Raw genomic sequence first — 23,468 nt, forward strand, 5'->3', positions numbered from 1 at the left:
TTGAGGAGTATCTTTGTGGTATTCTCTGTATTTCCTGAATTTGAATGTCAGCCTGCCTTGCTAGGTTAGGGAAGTTCTCCTGGATAATATCCTGAAGAGTGTTTTCCAACTTGGTTCCATTCTGCCCATCACTTTCAGGTACACCAGTGAAATGTAGATTTGGTCTTTTCACATAGTCCCATATTTCTTGGAGGCTTTGTTTCTTTTTACTCTTTTTTTCTCTAAACTTCTCTTTCCATTTTATTTCATTGATCTGATCTTCAATCACTGATACCCTTTCTTCCACTTGATCGCATTGGCTATGGAAGCTTGTGCATGCATTGCGTAGTTCTTATGCCATGGTTTTCAGCTCCATCAGGTCGTTTAAGGTCTTCTCTACACTGTTTATTCTAGTTAGCCAGTTGTCTAATCTTTTTTCAAGGTATTCAGCTTCCTTGCAATGGGTTTGAACATCCTCGTTTAACTCGGAGAAGTTTGTTATTACCGACCTTCTGAAGCCTACTTCTGTCAGCTTGTCAAAGTCATTCTCCGTCCAGCTTTGTTCTGTTGCTGGCGAGGAGCTGCGAACCTTTGGAGGAGAAGAGGCACTCTGGTTTTTAGAATTTTCAGCTTTTCTGCTCTGGTTTCTCCCCATCTTTGTGGTTTTATCTACCTTTAGTCTTTGATGTTAGTAACCTACAGATGGGGTTTTGGTGTGGATGTCCTTTCTGTTGATGTTGATGCTATTCCTTTCTGTTTGTTAGTTTTCCTTCTAACAGTCAGGTCCCTTAGCTGCAGGTCTGTTAGAGTTTGCTGGAGGTCCACTCCAGACCTCTTTGCCTGGGTATCACCAGCAGAGGCTGTAGAACAGCAAATATTGCTGCCTGATTCTTCCTCTGGAAGCTTCATCCCAGAGGGGCAACCGCCTGTATGAGTTGTCAGTTGGCCCCTACTGGGAGGTGCCTCCCAGTTAGGCTACACGGGGGTCAGGGAACCACTTGAAAAGGCAGTCTGTTCATTCTCCGAGCTCAAACACTGTGCTGGGAGAACCACTGCTCTCCTCAGAGTGGTCAGCCAGGGATTTTTTTTTTTTTTTTTTTTTTTTTTTTTGAGACGGAGTCTTGCTTTGTTGCCCAGGCTGCAGTGCAGTGGCTGGATCTCAGCTCACTGCAAGCTCTGCCTCCCCAGGTTCACGCCATTCTCCTGCCTCAGCCTCCTGAGTAGCTGGGACTACAGGCACCCGCCACCTTGCCCGGCTAGTTTTTTGTATTTTTTAGTAGAGACGGGGTTTCACCGGGTTAGCCAGGATGGTCTCGATCTCCTGACCTCATGATCCACCTGTCTCGGCCTCCCAAAGTGCTGGGATTTCAGCCAGGGATTTTTAAGTCTGCAGAAGTTTCTGCTGCTTTTTATTCAGCTACACCCTGCCCCCAGAGGTGGAGTCTGCAGAAGCAATAGGCCTGGCTGAGCTGCCTTGAGTTCCGCCCAGTTTGAGCTTCTCTGGCTGCTTTGTTTACCTCTTCAAGCCTCAGCAATGGCGGATGCCCCTCCCCCTGCTAGGCTACTGCCTCGCAGGTCCATCTTAGACTGCTGCGCCAGCAGTGAGCAAGGCTCCATGGCCATGGGACTTGCCAAGCCAGACACAGGATATAATCTCCTGTGTGCCATTTTTTAAGACAGTTGGAAAAGCGCAGTATTTGGGCCGGAGTGTCCCATTTTTTTCAGGTTCCATCTGTCACGGCTTCCCTTGGCTAGAAAAAGGAAATCCCCTGACCCCTTGCACTTCCTGGGTGAGGCGATGCCCCACCCTGCTTTGGCTCACCCTCCACGGGTTGCACCCACTGTCCAACCAGTCCCAGTGATATGAACCAGGTACCTCAGTTGGAAAAGCAGAAATCACCTGTCTTCTTTGTCGATCACGCTGGGAGCTGCAGACTGGAGCTGTTTCTGTTTGGCCATCATAAGAATATTTTTATAATGGGATAGAAATTGAGGAACTTAACTTCTTTGTAAGTGGTCACCATCTTGTTTTTTTGTTCTTCCTCTAATACCTTTTTTTTTTTTTTTAAAGAGATTCACTTTCTATCACCGTCACATCTTCCAGTCGCTTCTAGGTGCTTCCAATGCCTGTTTGTTGTTCAAATATATATTTTGGCTTTTGGTATTACTTTTATTACTATTATTGTTATTATTATTATTTTTTTTTGAGATGGAGTTTCGCTCTGTCACCCAAGCTGGAGTGCAGTGGTGTGATCTTGGTTTACTGTAACCTCCGTTTCCTCGGTTCAAGTAATCCTCTTGCCTCAGCCTCCTGAGTAGCTGGGATTACAGGCATGCGCCACCATACCCGGCTAATTTTTTAATCTTTAGTCGAGATGGGGTTTCACCATGTTGGTCCAACTGGTCTTGAACTCCTGACCTCAGGTAACCACCCACCTTGGCCTCCCGAAGTACTAGTATTACAGGCATGAGCCATCGTGCCTGGCCTACTTTTATTAGTACTAGAAGAGATAGGATTGAAAGGAATGGATTGGCTAGCAATAAACACTCTGGGGCAAATGACAGCTGAACTAGACTTTGAAAGATGGGAAAGACTTGGGGAAATAGCAATAGACAGGCACTCCAGAAAGTGGAATTGGCAAGACAGAGGAGAACAGGAAATGAGGGAGACGTTACACCACTCCAAGAGTAGCATAATGGTCACTCCCCTATTAGTGATCAGGCTGGAGTGCAGTGGCATGATCATAGGAAATGAGGGAGACATTCAGATACCCCTGGCTAAGTTGGAGGTGGAGGTGTGAAAGAATTGGCTGGCATTGCCCTGTAGAGAGAGATGAGGCTGGACCTTCATGGCTGCTTGTGCTCTGGCAAGTCTGGAAATTCAGACAGAGGGTTAGGACCAGCTTTGCCCCTTTCCCTTCTCATGCTTAGTCAGAAACCCTGGAGCTGGAGAGCACTTTAGGGAGCACTAAAACCTCATCTCTACTTCTATATAAGATGCTACCTAAATATCCAGGAGAGATGTTCATTTACTCTTAATTAATTCATTCATTCAACAAATATGTTCAGTATTGAGTAGAGTGTGGCAGTCAGTACATAAACTCTATAGTTAGCCTGCCTGGGGTTGAAATCCAGCTCTGTCTCTTACTAGCTGAAGGATCATCAAGTTACTTCTCTCTAAAAAAGGGAGAACAATTCCCTTACAGGGTTGTTGTGAGGTACAAATAAGAAAAATCTGTGCAAAGCACTTAGAACAATACCTGGCACATGTATCAATAAACGTTAACTGCACTTACTATTGATATTTGCAGACACTGGTAGTGGAGGATACAATTGTGAGCAAAACAGACTCAGCCTCTGTTCTTATGATGCAATCAAATAGTTTTACAAATAAATAAAGTTGCAAAAGAGAACTAGAGAAGAGAGTGGTCAAGGTACTAGGAGAGCCCTGAAAGGGGAGATACGAGCTATTCAAAGTGATCAGAATCCCCAGGTGGATGGTACTTGACTGTGTAGAAGGAATGTGTGGATGTTGAAAAGGGTGGGATAACAGCTTTTCAGGAAGAGGCAACAGCATGGGTACAGTTTTGTGTGGCAGGAAATGGGGGACTAGAAGGACTCAGGAAGAGGTGAGTATATGTGGGGCTATGTGGTGAGAGACAAAGCTAAAAGCAAGAAGGAGTGAAGCCGTGGTGCTGCACTGAGGCATCTTCTTTTTTCAGTTGAGGGTGGGGGGGCTGGCCTGTCGCCCAGGCTGGAGTGCAGTGGCACGATCTCGGCTCACTGCAACCTCCACCTCCTGGGTTCAAGCGATTCTCCTGCCTCAGCCTCCTCAGTAGCTGGGATTACAGGTGCCCACAACCATGCCCGACTAATTTTTTTATTTTTAGTAGAGACAAGGTTTCACCATGTTGGCCAGGCTGGTCTCAAACTCCTGACCTCAGGTGATCCATCCGCGTCAGCCTCCCAGAGTGCTGGGATTACAGGTGTGAGTTACCACACCCGGCAGGGTGAGGCATCTTCTTTATGGCGTGATTGGATTTGCATTTTGTAACCATCACTTGCTTCCATCTGATCAGAGGGGCTGCAGTAGGTGAAGATACATAGTTAGGAAGGTCTTGCAGTGGTCTGGCTTAGATATGCTGATAGCTTGCACAAGAGTAGGGGTGAAGGTGAATGTGAGAAAAGAATGTATTTAAGGGCTACTTGGGATTTGCAGTCAACAGGTTTTAATGTCGTGTTTGATGTGAGAAGTAAAGGGAGAGGGGCCAAAGGTGCAGCTCGGTTTCTTTCTTGTGTAACTTGGCAGCTAGAAGTCACTGAAATTAGAAGCCAGCCCCTTATCCATGGTTTCACTCTCTGCAGTTTCATTTATTTGTGGTCAGCTGCAGTCTGAAAATATTAAATGAAAAATTCAAGAAATAAGCAATTCAGAAGTTTTAAATGACACATTGTTCTGAGTAGTGGGATGAAATCTTACACGTCTTACTTTGTCCCTTCATCACAGCAAGAAGGATGAGTACAGTACAATAAAATACTGAATAAATAAACCAATTCAATAGAGTAGCAGGATCCAAAATTAACACATAAAAATATTCATTTTTTCTATTATATGCAATAACAATGAATGATCTAAAAAGGAAATTTAAAAACAATTCCATTTACAATAGAATGGCATAAAAAAGCATAAAATATTTAACCAAGGAGGTGAAAGACTTGTACAATGAAAACTACAAAATATTTCTGAAAGAAATTAAAGAAGACACAAAAACCTGGAAGACATCCCATGTTCACAGATTGAAAAAAGTATTGTTAAGATGTCAATGATACCGAACATGATCTGCAGATTTAAGGCAATCACTATGAAAATCCAAAAGATATTTCTTTTTTTGCAGAAACAGAAAAAGCCATTCTAAAATTTATATGAAACCTCAAGGGACCCCAATTAACCAAACAATCCTGAAAAATAAGAATAAAGCTGGAGTTCTCTCACTTCTTGATTTCAAAAAATACATATGTTACAATAATCGAAGCAGTGAGGTACAAAGACAAACATATAAACCATTGGAATAGAATAGAAAGTCCAGAAATAAACTCTTGTATATACACGTAAATGATTTTTGACGAATGTGTCAGGATCGTTCAATGAGGAAAAGACAGTCTCTTTAAGAAACGCTACTGGGAAAACTGGCTATCCACATGCAAAAGAATAAAGTTGGACCCTTACCTGACACTAAAAATAAAAATTAACTCAAAACAGATCTGTGACCTAAAACCTAAATGTAGACCAAAAACTATAAAACTCTTAGATGACAACATAGGGCAAAAACTTTATGACATCAGATTTGGCAATGATTTCGTCATTATGACACCAAAGGCATACATACGTAACAAAGGAAAAAATATACAAGTTGGACTTTATGAAAATTAAAAATAATTATAAGTCAAAATGTCCTCTCAACAGAGTAAAAAGACAGCACACATAATAGGAGAAAATATTGTCAAGTCGTCTATCTGATGAGGGATTAATGTACAGAATATATAGAACACTCATCAAACAACGATAAAAAAAAAATCAAAGTACCCAATTTAAAAATGGGCAAACGACTTGAATGGACATTTCTCCAAGATATGCAAATGGTTAGTAAGCACATGAAAAGAGACTCAACTCTTTTTTGTTAGGGAAATGCAACCCAAGAATACGACACAGTACCACCTCACACCCATGAGGATGGCTTCTGTGATCAGAAATTGGAATCTGTGAGCACTGTTGATGGGAATGGAAAATGATTAGCCACTGTGGAAAACAGTATGGCAGTGCCTCAAAAACTTCAACGTGGAATTACTATGTACTCTAATAATTCTATTTATTGGCATATACTTACAGAAATTGAAAGAAGGGTCTTGAAGCGATATTCGTACCCCCATATTCATACTACTGTTATTCACAATAGCTGAAATGCAGAAGCAGCCCAAGTGTCTATTGATGCCGAATGCATACGCAAAAGCTGGTTTATACACATAATAAAATATTATTCTTAAAAAGGAAGGAAATACTGATATTGGCTACAACATGGATGAACCTTGAAGACATTATGCCAAGTGAAATAAGCCAGTCTCTCTCTCTCACACACACACACACACACACACAAAATACTACATGAATGGTGGTTGCCAGGGAATGTGAGGTGGGAGGGGGAATGGGGAGTTACTGTTTAATGAGTATAGAGTTTCAGTTTTGCAAGATTGAAAAAGTTTTCGAGATGGTTTTGGTGATAGTTGCACAACAATATAAATGTACTTAATATCACTGAACTGTACACTTAAAAATGGTTCAGATAGTCAATGTTATATGTATTTTAATACAATGTTTTAAATTGGAAAAAATGTCAGTAAGGGAGACAGTCACAGAAGGACAAACACTGTATGATTCCACTTTATATGAAACACCTGGAGTAGAGACAGAAAGTAGAATGATGTTTGCCAAGGGCTAGGAGGAGAAAGGAATGCGGAATTGTTGTTTAATGAATACTATGATTCATTTTGGGAAGCTGAAAAAGTTCTGAAGATGGTGGTGATAGTTACACAACAATATGAATGTACTAAGCTGAATATTTAAAATTGCTAAAATGGTCAATTTTATGTTATGTATATTTTATAAGCTGTTTTTAAATCAACAGGGAGAAGCCAGTTGATAGAGGGAGAAAGTGAATATACTAAAAAGAGGAGAAAATGATTAGTTACCCAGAACATGGTGGTGGTGGAGCCAAAGCGTAGTGGAGGATGACCCCCGGCAGGAGGGAGTCAGAGGGAAGAAGGTGGGAGTGGTGTAGCTGGAGGCAGTCGGTATTACAAGGATGAGAGGGCGTCTATTTTCTCTGCAAAGTGGGATGCAAGGCCAAGTCAGAAGGAGGCTGAGGGGGGAAGAGGTTTTAGTAGAGAAGGTTTGAGCAAAGAGATTGATAATTGTCATTGGGGTGAGTGGGACAGTTAGTAAACCTGATGGAGTGGGATTTCCAGGTTATGCTGGGCTACTTCGAGCTTGAAGAGAATGAATTTAGAGAGAAACCAATCTCTGTTTGATGCATGGATGGCAGGATCTGGAGGTGAGCGGGCAGCAGCAAAGAAGAGAGGGGAGAGTGGAAGAGCCCTCCCTGAGCGTTCTCTTGGACGGTGGAGGCCGCCTACTCTCTGAACACCTCTTCGTGATGTTTCAGTCTTCCTCACTGTGAAGAAGGAAACCCCAGTCCTGCAAAGATTCTGAAACTGTATTTAAGGCCAAAGTAAGGTTGCCTGGGAATTAAGAGTACTGGAGTCAGACAGACTGTGATCAGATCCCTCCCCCAGCACTTCCTATGTGAGTGACTTGAGCAAGTTGCTTTACTTTACCTTTCTGAGCCTCAGTTCCCTTACTCGTAAGATAGAAATATGAATAGTTACTATCCAGGGTTTTTTTTTTTTAGGATCAAAGGAGTTACTATGTGTGGAGCATGTCACCCGGAGGCTGGTCTGCAGCAAGTGCTTTGTAAATAGTAGCGATGGGCATGACTGAAACTTCAAGGTCTGCCTCTGCCTGTTTGCGAATGACTCCACCTTCCCAAATCCCAACAGGGAAGGTGAGTCAATTTGAGACCACTTGAGAGGCATCTAGCAGAAGGGAGGCAAGACTTCTGTTGAAGGATAATTTTTAGGGAAAAAAGGGTAAGATGATGACTCTCATACAGATATAAAAATGAATTCATCATGAAGATTCTATTTTACTCGTATGATGGAACCAGGTAGATATTACAACTGGTTCAGAGGAAAAGTCAAAGCAACACAAATTTGGAGTAAAGGAGTGAAACTAGTTTTTCTGTGAGCTAAGGCAGGGGGAGGGGAGGAGTCAGTTGAAGCTCTCCTGGGCAGCATCCTGCCCAGGAGGCGCATGGATTAGTTGCCTGCGGTTCACAAAGGGTTGCGAAATAGCTCCCGTGGAATCAGAATCTGATAGGGAGGAAGAGTGTGCTCAGAAAATGCATGGCTTTCTACCGAAGCAGATTTGTTTTTCCCCTTATACTTATAGCTCTCTGTGCACCATTGTGCCAGGGCTGAGAGGAAGGTAGCCCACTTCCTGGGATACACTATCCACCCTCAAGGGAGCCTTTCCTGCTTCTTCTTAGGCAAATCAGCTCTCTTTTCTCACCTCCTGTAAGCAACACTAAGTATCTGGCTGTTCCTTTCGTACTCACATCCTGGCCGCTCCATGACGGCACTTGTTGTGGTACTGAACTGTGATGGACACTTTCTATCATTGCCCTTTCTTACCTTCATATCCTAAAAAGCCGGTGGTCTGTCTTCTCTGTCTTTTGTCCTGGTCAGTTATCCTAACTATTTCGTGTCTGTTTCTGTGGATTAGCAAACGGGGTCCCCACCCCCACTGCACAAGGAGAACATCTGGCACCCAGAAGTCACTGAGAGAATAGCTGTTGCTTTGGTAAAATTCTGCCTCTGAGTGGCTTGTTCTCTTCCCAGACGGAGAGGTCCTCCTGACAGCAGCTCTCTTCTCTTTTTCTGACAGTTTTGCTCTTGCGCTCAGGCTCGAGTGCAGTAGCACAATCTCAGCTCTCTGCTCTGCCTCCTGGGTTCAAGTGATTCTCCTGCCTCGGTCTCCCAACTAACTGGGATTAGAGGCACACACCCCCATGCACAGCTGATTTTTGTATTTTTAGTAGAGACAGAGTTTCGCCATATTGGCCAGGCTGGTCTCGAACTCGTGACCTCAGGTGATCCACCTGCCTCAGCCTCCCAAAGTGCTGGGATTACAGACGTGAGCCACCTACACCCGGCTTCAGCAGCTCTCTTCTAAAGCCACCTGGACCCACATTTGTTCAGCTCCCATCCCTTTGGCCGTGATGAGGGCACGCAAAACAAAAAAGGCACTTTTCTTATTGAGAAGGTGGCTTTTTATAGAGAATGGTGTCATACTGTTAGGTTTCAGGCCAGCAGACCTAGTCAGGCATGTGATGCTTCTGTGCCAGGTGTGGCTATGAGAGTCAACAGGAAAAATGATATATGTAAATGGGTGGGTCTTTAAATAAATGCAGTTTTGACTGTAAGTGTAAGAAGGTTTCTGTGAGACTCGACTCAGTACCTCCTGTACCCAGTGAGCTCGACAGAGAAGACAATGTGACAAGAACACCCAATGGCTTCCTTGGAAGCTTTTGTGCAGCTGGAGAGAGACCTACTTCCTATATGCCTAGCGACAGTCCATGCTGACTGGGCTGCAACCAGGACATTTCCAGATTACTCAGCGGGGCTTATCTTGAAATAATAGTTGATGCCATTTGTTAGATATATTATATATACCATCTAAGGGTCTTATATGCCTTATCTCATTTGATCTTCGTAGCAAACCCTGTGAGATATGACCCAACCACCAGTTTCCCTCAGAACTCAGACTCCGAGTTTGAGTGAGTTGCTCAGAGGAGCCCAGAAAGTCAGTGACAGAGGTGGGAGGTGGGATTTGGATCTAGGTGTTTGCCACCAGCACTTTTTAAAATCACCAAACCTTTCTGGAAGCTCCAACTTTTCTCCCCAAGATACTGAAAGACAGGTATCTGGATGGGTTGGCGGGGTGGGTAGGAGGCGGCTGGGATTTCCATCAACAACAGGTCTAAAACCAGTGACGGTGAGCTGAGCGATTCTGATGGAACCCCTGCCATACAGTCTATTAATATAATAATTGGAACTAAAATTTAAACATGATGGCAATTATGAGTTCTGGGACCTCTTGATTTGGGCCAGCACTCTCAAACGCTATTTCTCCGAATCAGAGAAAGGAGGCCTTCAGGCTGTGCCTTCACATGGCTTTTCCTCTGTGCGTGGTGGAAAGAGAGAGCTCTGCGGGTCTCTACTTGTTGTAAGGACACTGGCCCCATGGGATTAGGGCCCCACCCCATGACACATTTAATCCTAATTACCTCCCTCACAGTCCTATTTCCAAACAGGGTACTAGTAACATTGGGGATTAGGGCTTCAACATATGAATTCTGGGGGCACACAATTCAGTCCATAACAGAAGGAAAACAGATCTGAGAAGAAAAAAGTTCAAAATATGCACAGTGGTAATATCTGAAGATGTGTGTGCGTGTTTGTTTCTATTCTTGGGTTTTCTAACTGTCCCCAGTGAGCGTTTGTTACTTTCTAACTGAGAGGGTTACTTTAAACAGTGTCTTTAGCAGCAGCACTCCATGCCCTGGTGTAGCCTTTTCCTGGTAGATGTTCCCCAGGGCTCTGCCTGTTCTGCCAATGACTTATTCTCAGCATGAACTCCCCCCCTGCCCCCTAAGAGGATCTCCAAACCCAGGTCACACTCCCCCTGCAGGTAATTACAGGCATTTGAGAACAGCTTTATTCTTCCAGGAATAGCTGGTCCCCTCAGCAGGGCCTTACAAAGGGGTTATGTCTAAATAAGGCACCTGAGGCCAGGAGATGTGAAATGGTCTGTCTAATACCATGGAGTGAGTTAGACACAGAGCAGGACTGGAACCCATGTTTCCAATTCCCCATCCAGTTTTGAGGCAATCTCTTTTCTTTTCTTCTTTTCTTTTTTTTTTTTTTTTTTTTTGAGACAGAGTCTGACTCTGTCACCCAGGCTGGAGTGCACCTTAGACAACTATCCTTGTCCACCTTTCCTCCTACCCTGTGACCTCCTGGAGGGCAGGGTCTGTGTCTTTCCTTTGGCTCCTTAGCACCCAGTATAGCTGCACAACCTCCCACCAAGGTGGACCCACCACCAGTATTTCTTGTCCCAAAGATATATTGAGGAAATGAGAGTATATTCTTCAGGCTTCCGGGAACTTCCTTACATCTGTAGGATGGTATGGGGATGGGGATAGCTCAGTGATGGTAGAGGCTTGCGGCAGATTGCTATTCTGTGGGTTGCACACAGGCCATCTCCCTTGCCATAGTTTTTTCCAGATACTGCAGTGACATTAATTAGGTCTCAGCCTTGGTGATGTAGACCAAGATGGAGAGGGATTATTGTCGTGATTCTTGCTTTCATTTCAGTTAATTCTTGATTTGATTTCTGCCATTTATTCCTCTCAATTTTTACCTGGGTAACATCATCTCCCACCTGCTTTTCAAGGTGAATGTTGACAGCTGATTTCATATATTAGTTCTGGCTTTCTTAAGAGGGACACGGCTCCCTTTATTCTTAAGCCTTTGGGGCTAATTTTCTTTCTCATTCACTCATGGTCTCCATTTGATCCACAACACAGCTCCCGTTTGAGAGAGCAGAGCAAACGTGTTATTCCCATTTCACAGATAAGAAAATAAGGGCCTAGTACTATTACTCTGTTTGCTCAAGATCATAGGAAAGTTAGTGGCACAGCCAAGAGTTGTTTCTGGATCTTTTTGTATCCGAGACCAGTATCTTTTGCCATACTTTTCTTTATTTTGATAAGTAATTAACATTTACATGTATAATTTCCCCCCAGAATTTGGATTCTTTCTTAGGATAGATTCCCAAACATGGAATTATTGAGTCAAAGAGTATAAATATGCTTTTTTTAAAAAAAAAACAAAAACAAAAACAAAAACACTCTTAGTACATTTTGCACAATTATTCAAGCTAGGTTGTCACACTCATGTTTAAGCCAGGCAGGTGTGACTACCCATATGCAGGCCAGCCCAGGAGCCAGTGTAGTGGGGAAGGGCCATAGCCAGCCATCGCTGGTTGCCTCAGCCAGCAGAGGCACACATGAGCTTCTCACCGGCCTGGTGAGAGTCTTCTGTTGGGAGGTGCGCATTTTTGCACGCACTCTGGCCTCTCTACACAAACTGAATATTTCATCTGGTGCTCAGCCACAAGCACAGCCATCTGTTCCAGTGCTGCAGCAACTATTGGCTGTGTTGGACTTTGTGAGAGATCCTGTGTCAGTCTCCACCACGATGTGTATGTAGTGTGCTGGACTTTCTAGGTGACTGAAAGGATTCCAGAGATAATTTTGATTATATGAGTCCCTGACTTCAGACTCTACTCTTGTGGCTCCCACACAAGGTGTGACTCCAGGAGGCTGGGATGCCATGCTGTTTCCACTGTACCCTTGTCCCCGTAATCTCAAAGCCTGAGTGGATGGAACCCTTTCTATTCTATGGCTAGTGGCTTGTGATAAATGTCCTTTCAGGTCAACGCCGTGCAGGCTGGCATCTTTACCTTTCTTTCACTGAAGTTAAGTGCCACACCAGAACTTAGAAGCCTCACAGGTGACTCTGGGGTCTCAGGCTGTACCTTGTGCTGTGTCAGCTATTACTTCATGTCAAACAGTTGCATATGAATGTTCAAGTGACAGCTTATCTCTTTCCTCCTGCAGTTGGTTACCACAGAGAAGCGCTTCCTCGAAGACAGTTTGTACAATGAAGGAATCCTAATCGTATGGGACCCATCTGTATACCATTCAGATATCCCAAAGGTAAGTGGGTGTCCATGGGAAATAGGGGTTGAGCTTCCTGTCTGTCTACAGATTTCCTGATTTCCTAGGTTTTTAAAGTCATGGCTGACATTGGCTATGCCTAAAGGCTGGGTATTTGAGTTTTAGGATACCCCATTTCATCTGGACTAGCAGATTCAGAAGTATTCCTGTCCTATGCCAGCTAGTCTCCTTGCCCTGCCAGGCACTGCCAGGTATTGTCTCCCAGTTATAGTATTTACTGGGATAGTGGCTGGAGCTCCCAACATCTGGGGTAGGTTGTTCATTAATGCAGTTACTCCTAATGAGCATCAGCAGAACTCGAGAGTAGTTGCCATTACTCCTGTAAATAATATTAGCATGCTTATTTCACACTTCCAGTATCCAGAATTCTTCTCATTTCACTCTCATAACAATTTAAGGAGATCGATGGAAGTGTGGTTGTTCCCATTTTACAGACGGGGAATTGGAGTGTGGAGAATGAAAGTCCCCGTCCCAGGGCTTGATTTACTAAGCAGAAGGCGCAGATCTGCAGCAGCAGCTCTTTCCAGGGAAGGAGACCTGAGTGGAGGCCTGCTGGATTCTAACCTCTCTGGAGTAGTTCTCTCACTGTTCATGCATGTCAGTTGACCTCTCTCTGATACAGGCTGCTGTGGCCTCAGGACCATGACTCCTGAGAAGGGCAGAGAGCACTCATCTTGGGACACTTAAGTTGGCTCTACCAATGCCTGACAGGCTCTGGCGACCCCTGGCACCCTCACTATCTGACTTTCAACAGTTTTGCACTGATCTCACTTAGAACTCAAATTTGCCTAGGTCGGGACAAGGACTCTGAACCCATAGATGTGGCAACTTATGCTCTAGTTTTCTCCCCTTTAAAAATGAGAGATGGGGCTCTTTTCAGCTCTGATAGTGTTCCTGGACTCTGATCCTGAAGCCTGAGGCTGATCCTGGGTCACCAAGCTCAACTCTCCCCAAAAGCACAGGCTACAGGCCAGGCCCCACCCTGCTATCCAGTGAAACCTGTGACCGGAAGAGAAGCCTGTAGTCCACTGCAAGAAAAGGGCTGTGCCTCAGGAGCAACCTTGTTGGTCCTTTCCCCTCCCCATGGCCACTGATGAGGATGACTCCTGGGGGGAGCAGCTCACTGGCCCATTTCTCCCTTGAAAGGACCACTTCTTTCTTTTTCAGTGGTACCAGAATCCGGATTATAATTTCTTTAATAACTACAAGAGTTATCGTAAGCTGCACCCCGATCAGCCCTTTTACATCCTCAAGCCCCAGATGCCTTGGGAGCTGTGGGACATTCTTCAGGAAATCTCCCCAGAAGAGATTCAGCCAAACCCCCCATCCTCTGGGATGCTTGGTGAGTTCATGTCGGGGAAAAGACCTTGCGTGTTTGTTTCTAGAAGAGATGAGCTTTTTGTCTGAGGTCTCATTCATTCATTCATTCATTCGTTTGTCCACTAAACAATTGCTAGAATTTTGCTCTGCTTGTACACCATGCCAAGTTCTATCTAAAATACAGAGGTGAATAAGATAGAATTCTTTTTCCTGAGGTATCTGCTGGGGAGGTCAATCAGATGTCTGAGGCAATATTCAATTTGTGCCAGAAGGGAGAGACAACCTGGGGTCATAGGAGAGAGGACACCTTCTAGCTGGACAGTCACATATAGCCTCATGGAGGAAGTAGCGTTTGGTAGGCTTTGGAGAGGGGAGAATTTGGCAGAGGAAGATGGAGGGAAGGGAAGCCACGAACAGGGGAGGGAGGCGGGAAAATGAGGAGCAAGGCTGTATCTCAGATGAGGGGAGCAAGGCACTTTTCTCAGGTGTACAATTTAAGGGGGTACCCCTTAAAAACTCACTCATCAAGATAAATAATATTGTAATACAGTATCTTCAGAAAACACAATGTAAAAATTCTGATAATGAAACAGCAAATATTTAAATAAAGATAGGATCAGTGGCAGTGCTGTGCAGAGTTTATTGGAACAATGCTGGCCAGGGGCCCTCTCCTTGGATTTTCTCCACACCTCATCATACAGACTGTGGAGTGCTCCTGTTCCAGCTGTCCCTTTGCCCAGCTAAGGGAAGAAAAGTCTTCCCTCCCCGACACTGTTTCATGTAAGTGCTGTAAGGAAAAATCTGCTCCCAAATTGCACCATCCAAGAGGTTCTGCAGGATGTCACAGTGCTAGAAAGTGCTAGCTAAGGCCGGGCGCGGTGGCTCAAGCCTGTAATCCCAGCACTTCGGGAGGCCGAGACGGGCGGATCACGAGGTCAGGAGATCGAGACCATCCTGGCTAACACGGTGAAACCCCGTCTCTACTAAAAATACAAAAAACTAGCCGGGCGAGGTGGCGGGCGCCTGTAGTCCCAGCTACTCGGGAGGCTGAGGCAGGAGAATGGCGTAAACCCAGGAGGCGGAGCTTGCAGTGAGCTGAGATCCGGCCACTGCACTCCAGCCTGGGCGACAGAGCGAGACTCCGCCTCAAAAAAAAAAAAAAAAAAAAGAAAGTGCTAGCTACACATGATGGCACTGTCTCCTCAATCAGCTCAGTAATCTTGTCCTGTTTCTTCAAATAAATTACTCCATGGATACATTCATTGGCTGATTGATGGAGTCATTTAATCTACTAGCATTTAGGGAGCATCTGTTATTCACCAGGCCCTGGCCTAGGTGCTGGGGATTCAAAGGTGTATCACGCTCATATAGCCTTGCATCCTAAGGAACACTGCTGGGCTTAGCTTGCTGAAACTTGGATTGGGAATCACAGTCATAAATAGAAACTCCAGAGGGAAAGCTCTCCAAATTTGGGGTCAGGAGCTGCTGGACCCACTGGGCAGAGCTCTGGGGTGCTGGGTTGGGTTGTCAGGCATGACTCACCTCTGCTCCCCTCTCCAGGTATCATCATCATGATGACCCTGTGTGACCAGGTGGATATTTATGAGTTCCTCCCATCCAAGCGCAAGACCGACGTGTGCTACTACTACCAGAAGTTCTTCGATAGTGCCTGCACGATGGGTGCCTACCACCCACTGCTCTATGAGAAGAATTTGGTGAAGCATCTCAACCAGGGCACAGATGAGGACATCTACCTGCTTGGAAAAGCCACACTGCCTGGCTTCCGGACCATTCACTGCTAAGCACAGGCTCTTCACTCTTCTCCATCAGGCATTAAATGGATGGTCTCTTGGCCACCCCAGCCTGGGAAGAACATTTTCCTGAGCAATTCCAGCCTGTTCCTTTTCCTCTAGGGGCCTCTGTCAGCAAGAGCACTGGGGCTTCAGGAGCCTGTGGTCAAGAAATCAGGTCCAGCCTTCTCTGTAGCCAGGCAGTTTATGAGCCCAGAGCTTCCCGCCACACACATGCACACATGTCTAGCATTCTTTCCAGACAGCAACCTCCCCACCTTCCACCGTGGTAGATGCAAGATCTGCCTCCCCCATCAGGGCTGCCAAAGCTGGGCTTTGTTTTTCCCAGCAGAATGATGCCATTCTCACAAACCAAAGCTCTATATTGCTTGAAGTCTGCATCTAAATATTGATTTCCTGTTTTAAAGAAATTCTCCCAAATTACAATTGTGCCCAATGGAGGGTGGCTCTGGGGGGCAAGTAGGTGGTACAGGGGATTGGAAACATGCTCCACGCATCCAGAAAAAAGTTGCTTCTGAGGTCCATGCCCCTGGAACATGTTCCTATCACTCTGGCTGGTTAGGCTGGCCCTTAGACTGGGTGCTTGTGAGCAAAGGGCCTTGGTTAGCCCACTTTCCCTCTCCATGTGGAGACGGAAGGTAGAGAAGGGTACAGTGTCTGTCCTCGAGTTGCTACAGTTCAGTGAGAGAGGCAGACATGTGAACAGGCAGATAGGATTCAGTGTGCTCAGTGCACTGGGGATCTGTAGAGAGATGGGCTTGCTCTCTGTGCACCCAGGAGGGCCACGCACTTAAACTGTGTGTGTGGATCAGAGAAGGCTTTAGAGCACAGCGGGCACTCAGATGAGTCTTAGAGGAAGAGAAGAAACATGGCAAGCAGATTACATCTGAGCCATTTGAGTTGCATTTTTCTTTCTTCCCATATTTACTTTCTAAGATCTACCTGAACTTAGAGACCCAAGATATTTTTTTAGGAAACCTCCTACCCATGTCTGAGGTAGCAAGTGCAGCCTCATGACACATATGAGGCATTGCAGATCCCCGAAACCTGATTTCTCTAGGCTCTGCCTGGCCTGACCCTGTCCTGTCAGCTGGGTTTGCATACCACAGTCCATTCTTCCTTTTCAATACCTACCCCCAAATCTCCTCCTAACCACCATCTGTTTTTTGGGTTTTTTTTTTTCCTTTTCAAGTCATCTTCCCCTCCTGAATTACTTTTAAGCCTTTTTTGCTTTAAAAGCATCCTGACCCCAATTTCTTTGAGCGCACGGGCATTTTGCTGAAGGTCTCTCAAGGAGTAGTGGTGTGGCTCTCTGGACTCACGTCACTCTCAGAGGTCAGAACCTTGGAGAGCAGAACTGATTCTCACCAGGTGTGATTGTTGTGCTAGCAGATTGCAATGCCCTGTGCCTCTTCCTTGCAAGTGAGCAACATCAGGCTCTCTGAGCAGAGGCTGGCCCACTGTGGTTCGCAAACACGCTCTCCAGATGGTTTTACCAAGTCCCCTCTCCCTGATAGGGAATCCTGCTGGACCAGTGCAGCCCTGGTGTGGAGAGGTTAAAAGACTTGCACAAGATCAGCAAGTCATGCTGTAGAGCCAGGGTTCCCAGACTCAGGGCTCTGCACTCTCAAGGCTGGCCTCCTGTGCTCCAGGGGATCTAACGTTTGGGCTCCAAACCAACGATCTCGGAGCTGGGATCCTCATTTACTGCCAAACCCTCAGCTTATGTAGCTAGAAAGGGCCCTGGAGTGAGAAGGCCTAGATTTTCAAACTGATGCTCCCCTATGACTAGCTGTGCCACTGTGGGCAAATGCTCTTCGTTGAGCCTCTGTTTCCACACCTGTAAAGTGGCGATGATGACCCTGTCTCACAGTGCTGTTGTGAGGATTACAGGAAAGCCCCTGTCCTGGCTCTGTACCTGGCACATAGTAGGTGCTCAGTTCATGCTGGTTTCCTTCCTGCCTTCAGTAGGGACCTGCTCTGTGCTCACACCTCGGCTGCATGCACCCTGCTGTGACGGAGGCTAGTGGGGAAGAGGTCCTGTTCTCAGGGAATTAACTGGCTTATTGGGAGACAACAATTGCCCTCCTTGGAATACCCAAGAAACCTTGCAAAATGGTGGACAACACAGAACACGCCCTCCTCCTCGCTGCCTGCAGCTCCAGTCTGATTCTGCTTGGGAATGAGCAGAGCACATGGGCTGCTTAACTGCTGTATAGGACAAGCCCTTTACCCCAATCTGGGCCCATGAATTCCTGGCTTGGTTTATGTTCTGATTTGACATACTCATTTTAATCTTCGAATCATGACCACTGAGCGCAGAAGAGGTGGCATTCTGACAGCAGGACATACATGTTGGTGTGGAGACTGGGATGACACTGGGTAGAATCTAGTTTTTAATTATTATTAATATAAAGGATCAAATTAATTTAAATGTGATTCTGAAGTCTACAGAACTTTTAGTTCTGTGCTGTCTATATGTGGACACTTTGGTAAAATGCAAATTATGATATGGATGTTATCGTTGGTCTGGTGAGATGTTTCATATTTATGACAGTTAATTTAGAAATTATGACTTAATGCTGCCTCTGTCTATGGGGTTCTGTCTTCTTTGATAGCCATCTATTCATCTGGATCACGGGGCCCTCTAATCCTTCCACCAATCAAATAAGCTATTGCTATTGGTTTGGAGTTGAGACATCAGTCTCAGAAACTTCTGAAAAATGCCTAAGCTAATTCTGAATTACCCTAGGATTATGTCAAATTTTAAAATAAATGTGTGTGTGTGTTTTTAAGCGGCTTCTCTCTTCTTATTTGCTAAAGGGACAACTGCTGATTGCCAACTTTTACCTCCAAAGAGGACACAGTCCTTACCCACTAGCTCCTTACCCACTAGCTCCTCTAGCCTTAGACTTACTCTTCAGTACTCCAGGAAAAAAAAAAATGTGTATTTATTGGAAAGATCACCTCTTTGAAATATTGACTGGTTTACTGATTTTTTTATTTTTATTTTTGCTCTTGCCTGGATTCACACAACTAACTTGTTGCATCAAAGAGATGGAGTTGGGCAGAAAGCAGAACATAAGGAAGATCCTTCCCTTGGTTTCCAAAACTCTAAAATCCTTAAATGAGTGATGTCTTAAAAGGACTTACAATGTTTGGACACAAATCCTGAGGAGCATGAGTCAGGGGAGAGAGGATGATTCCTTTCTCCTGTGAACTGCCCACCCCCTTGTTACAGGTTGAATTGTGTCCCCCAAAATTCAGATGTCTGAAGTCCTAACCCCCCAGTACCTCAGAATATGACCTTATTTGGAAATAGGGTCATTGCAGATGTAATTAGTTAAGGTGAGGTCCTCTTGGAATAGGCTGGGCCCCTACTCCAGTATGACTGGTGTCCTTTTGAAATGTGGAAATTTGGAGATAGGCTTGCACACAGGGAGAACACCATGAAGGCTGAGCTCACAGAGACAGCAAGCACCTGCAACCTCCACTCCCAGCCCACTAGTAGGGTTCTCCTCACCGACAAAGCCCGATTCTCAGTGTCTTAGATGCTGCTCTTAGAGAGTGCTTCATGGCCTAGCAGTGTGCTGAAGCCTGTAGAGCCATGAGCAAGATGGGAGAAAGGACACACAGGACTCAGGGACTGCCACCTCCTTCCTAGTCCCAGGTCCTTGTCCTCTGGATGGCCTTGGTTTCCACTTCCCTCATGGCCCCCAGCGCAGCTCCTGGGATGTGTTGTAATGTGATAGAAAGTGGCTGTAACGCCGCTTTCCACTCTCACTTAGGCCAGGAACGCTTGCTCAGGAAACTCATGCGATGGATGGGATAATGGCATCAGCTCAGGAGAGAGGAAAAGGCCTTCTCAGTACCCCTGAAATCCCACCACCCATAGCACTGATGTCCCCATCCAGGTGTTCTCAGGATTAATCAGAAAACAAGTTTATAATGGGAAGAGGAATTCTCTTCGATCCAGTGAATACACATTAAACAGCCGTCATGTGCCTGGCACTGGGAACAGGATGAAAACCCACAGCACCTGCCCCCCAAAGAAATGGAGGGCTACAGGAATGGGCCTGCCCTGCCTGTGGATAGGTATTATCATGCTAATGTGAGATGAGTGATGTTACTATCTGGAAAGCTAAACCTGGATAACACTGCTATTGTTAGGCACACATTCATAACTGCTTAGAAGAAAAATAGTATGCAAATGCCAAATATGAAGATGTGATAATATGAGGTAAAGTAAAATAATGGCATTATAGGGGAAACATTCATTTTAACAGGGAGATTTGGGGAGTCTTGAGGATGGGCAAGATGCTTTTTTCTTCAAGTAAAATGCACCTTCTGATTATGAAAGTAATACATATTCAGTGTCAAAAGAACAGAAAGTTTTAAAAAGAGAAAAAGAATCACCTTCCACATCCTACGATCCAAAGGTAACCTCTACCAGCAGTTTCCAATCCTACTTTAAAATACAATTTTTTTTTTTTTTTTTTTTTTTTTGAGACGGAGTCTTGCTGGAGTGCAGTGGCCGGATCTCAGCTCACTGCAAGCTCCTCCTCCCGGGTTCACTCCATTCTCCTGCCTCAGCCTCCTGAGTAGCTGGGACTACAGGCGCCCGCCACCTCGCCCGGCTAGTTTGTTTTTTGTTTTGTTTTTTTTTTTTTTGTATTTTTTAGTAGAGACGGGGTTTCACCGTGTTAGCCAGGATGGTTTCCATCTCCTGACCTCGTGATCCACCCGTCTCGGCCTCCCAAAGTGCTGGGATTACAGGCTTGAGCCACCGCGCCCGGCCAAAAATACAATATTTTTATACAAATAAAAACATCTTTTTATTTAAAAAATACATTATTAAAATGCCTCTGGATCATTAAGGACCTTTTTGAAAACAGGCTTTGTAATCGTTGAATGATATTCTATCATAAGGATGGGTTACAATTTACACACAACTTGTTCCTAGAGTTGGGCATGCAGCTCATTTACGTTTGTCTTCTCCAAAATACCAAATATATAAGCACATGTTCTCATCTCTGATTGTATCCTGAGGTGGGAAGTGGGTTCAAGGGGTGGACTGGGTACTATTTTCCCCTCAGGAATTGTGGCTGGGAGACTCAGAATCATGTTAGGGGAACTTCTGGAACAGTCTTACAGAATTAGAAAAAGACAGACCAGGGAATAAACTGAAGGCAGCATTACAGGATTGCTGGGAACTCTGTTACTTTCTCTGGTCGATTATTTTGTTATTTTTTGGTGTTTGTTTCTCCATACAAATTAGTCATAACAACCTCCAAAATGAAGAGTCTGTATTTGTTATATATGGCTAACAAATGACTTCAAAATTTAGCAGCTTAAAACAAAAGTATATTAGTTTGCTAAAGCTGCCATAACAAAATGCCACAGTGGCTTAAGCAACAGAGATTTCTTTTCTCACAGATCTGGAGGCTGGAAGTCCAAAGTCAAATTGTCAGCAGGGTTGGTTTCTCCCAAGGCCTCTCCTGTTGGTTTGCAGATGGCCACCTGCTTGCTGTGTCCTCACACAGCCTCTCCTCTGTACACATGATCCCTGATTGTCTCTGTGTCCAAACCTCCTCTTACAAGGAGACGAGTCAAATTGGGTTAGGGCCCACCCTAACGACCTCATTTTAAATTAATCACCTCTTTAAAGGCCGTCCCTCCAAATACAGTCACATGCTGAGGACTGAGGATAAGGACTTCAGCATATGAATTCTGAGGGGACACAATTGAGCTCATAACAAGCAATAAACATTATTTTCTCACACGGTTACTATGAGTCTGAAATTTACGAGTCATTTAGCTAGATACTTCTGGCTTGGGGGTCTCAAAGATTGCAGCCAAGGTGGCAGCTAGGGCTTTCATTTTCATCAGAGCTTAGTACAGTATATACCCTATATTTCATTCTTTTCTTTTCTTTTTTTTTGAGACCGAGTCTTGCTCTGTCTCCAGACTGGAGTGCTGCATCACGATCTGTGCTCACTGCAATCTCCGACTCCCTGGTTCAAGTGATTCTCCTGCCTCAGCCTCCTGAGTAGCTGGGATTACAGGCGCCCACCACCACGCCCAGCTAATTTTTGTATTTTTAGTAGAGACGGAGTTTTACCATGTCGGCCAGGATGGTCTCAATCTCCTAACCTCATGATCTGCCTGCCTTGGCCTCCCAGAGTGCTGGGATTCCATGCGTGAGCCACTGCACCCAGCCTATACCCTATATTTCATTCTGCCTTTCAAACTACCAAGTTTTCTGTTGCCTTATGTTTTACAATATAATTTAACCTACATTTCCTCTCTTATCAGAGTCAGGAATGAAACAGTATCTTGTATTTTTATAAGATAAGAAGTTTGACACACTTTGATTTTTTATCACCCATCCTTAGTTTTTATTAACATTAGAATTTTGGATTCAGAATATCATTGTTCTTTGGAAAATAATTTTTGGTAATATCATTCGGCTTTATAATCAAAATTACAATGTATTTTTAAGGCACATTTCTATTTTAAATCGGTTAATTACTCAGGATCTACCCTTTTATACATGACAGCTCCATTCTTTTTGAGACAGAGTCTTGCTCTGTCGCCCAAGCTGGAGCGCAGTGGTGCGATCTTTGCTCACTGCAACCTTCAGCTCCAGATTCAAGTGAGCCTCCCAAGTAGCTGGGATTACTGGGATTACCGGGCTCCATTCTTTTTCTTTTTTTCTTTTTGAGACAAGAGTATCACTCTGTCGCCCAGGCTGGAATGCATGGCGTGACATCAGTTCACTGCAGCTTTCGCCTCCTGGGGTCAAGCGATTCTCCTGCCTCAGCCTCATGAGTAGCTGGGACTACAGGTGCATGCCACCATACCCGGCTAATTTTTTGTATTTTTAGTAGAGACAGGGTTTCACCATGTAGGCCAGGCTGGTCTTGAACTCCTGACCTCATCTTTCCACCTCGGCCTCCTAAAGTACTGGGATTACAGGCATAAGCCACTGCACCTGGCCGACAGCTCCATTCGTAATGCTCTTTATTTGCTCCATTTATCGCTCTTTTGTAGTACATCTTCAAATATGTTTTTCAAGGATACATGAATCCTTATACATCTGAGAATGTCTCTGTTTTAATACATGAAAGTTGAATTGCCTGGGTGTAAAATTCTAGAGGTAACAATTTTTTTTTTCTTTTAAAACACTGTACAGTGGAATCATATTCTGATTCAGTTGCAAGGTTAAAAAATTAGCATAGAAGGGAAAAATCATGCATAGAAGTTAAAATCACTCCTGAATTTAATTCCTTAAAACGTCCATCATGCCAGGGCTGGGCCCTGGAAACTCAAAAGCCTAGGATGATGTTCTATTTTTGCCTTTGACTGAAGTTCCCCTTTCTCTGAGGCAGAGAAGGCCAAACATCTGCCAGCAAAGCGAAAGTTTGAAATTGGATTCTTGTTAGGCAAAGCATAAATTATTCCATGTAGTTATGTAGATTGTTCCCAAAGGCCCAGACCTAGGAAGAAGTCTGTCTGCTTGGAAGGACCAGCAAGCAAAGTTAACTAAGATTGAGCACCATCTGTTCTGAGAAGCCTTCCCTGATTCTGCAGCCCCTCCCCGCTAAGAAAGCTTTGGTAGGTGCCTGTGCTTCCCTCTTCCGTTCTGTGGTTGTCTCCGCATACATTGCATTATAGTAAAGTAATGTGTTGAGCCTCCTTGGGACAGGGCTTGGGTATGATTTGTCTTTAGTGTCTATAGAAGATGAAGATGGGCTGGGTGCGGTGACTCACGCCTGTAATGCCAGCACTTTGGCAGACCAAGGAGGGAGAATGACTTGAGGCCGGGAGTTCAAGACTAGCCTGGGCAACATTGGGAAACCCTATCTCTACAAAAAAATAA

General features: G+C 44.8%; 1 protein-coding gene across 4 annotated transcripts in view; it reads left to right on the forward strand.

Annotated features, from left to right (window-relative positions):
- The window catches only part of ST6GAL1 (ST6 beta-galactoside alpha-2,6-sialyltransferase 1), a 144,867-nt gene extending 128,125 nt beyond the window's left edge, over nucleotides 1-16,742 (forward strand). For all 4 annotated transcript variants that reach the window (XM_025375267.1, XM_025375266.1, XM_025375269.1 and 1 more), the window contains 3 exons: nucleotides 12,336-12,434; nucleotides 13,623-13,797; nucleotides 15,336-16,742. In XM_025375267.1, the coding sequence (XP_025231052.1) occupies nucleotides 12,336-12,434; nucleotides 13,623-13,797; nucleotides 15,336-15,577 (516 nt within the window). In that variant the 3' untranslated portion in view covers nucleotides 15,578-16,742. The remainder of the gene's footprint in view (nucleotides 1-12,335; nucleotides 12,435-13,622; nucleotides 13,798-15,335) is intronic.
- Nucleotides 16,743-23,468: the final 6,726 nt, after the last annotated feature.

Source organism: Theropithecus gelada, chromosome 2, assembly GCF_003255815.1.
Source record: "Theropithecus gelada isolate Dixy chromosome 2, Tgel_1.0, whole genome shotgun sequence".
Classification (NCBI taxonomy): Eukaryota; Metazoa; Chordata; class Mammalia; order Primates; family Cercopithecidae; genus Theropithecus; species Theropithecus gelada.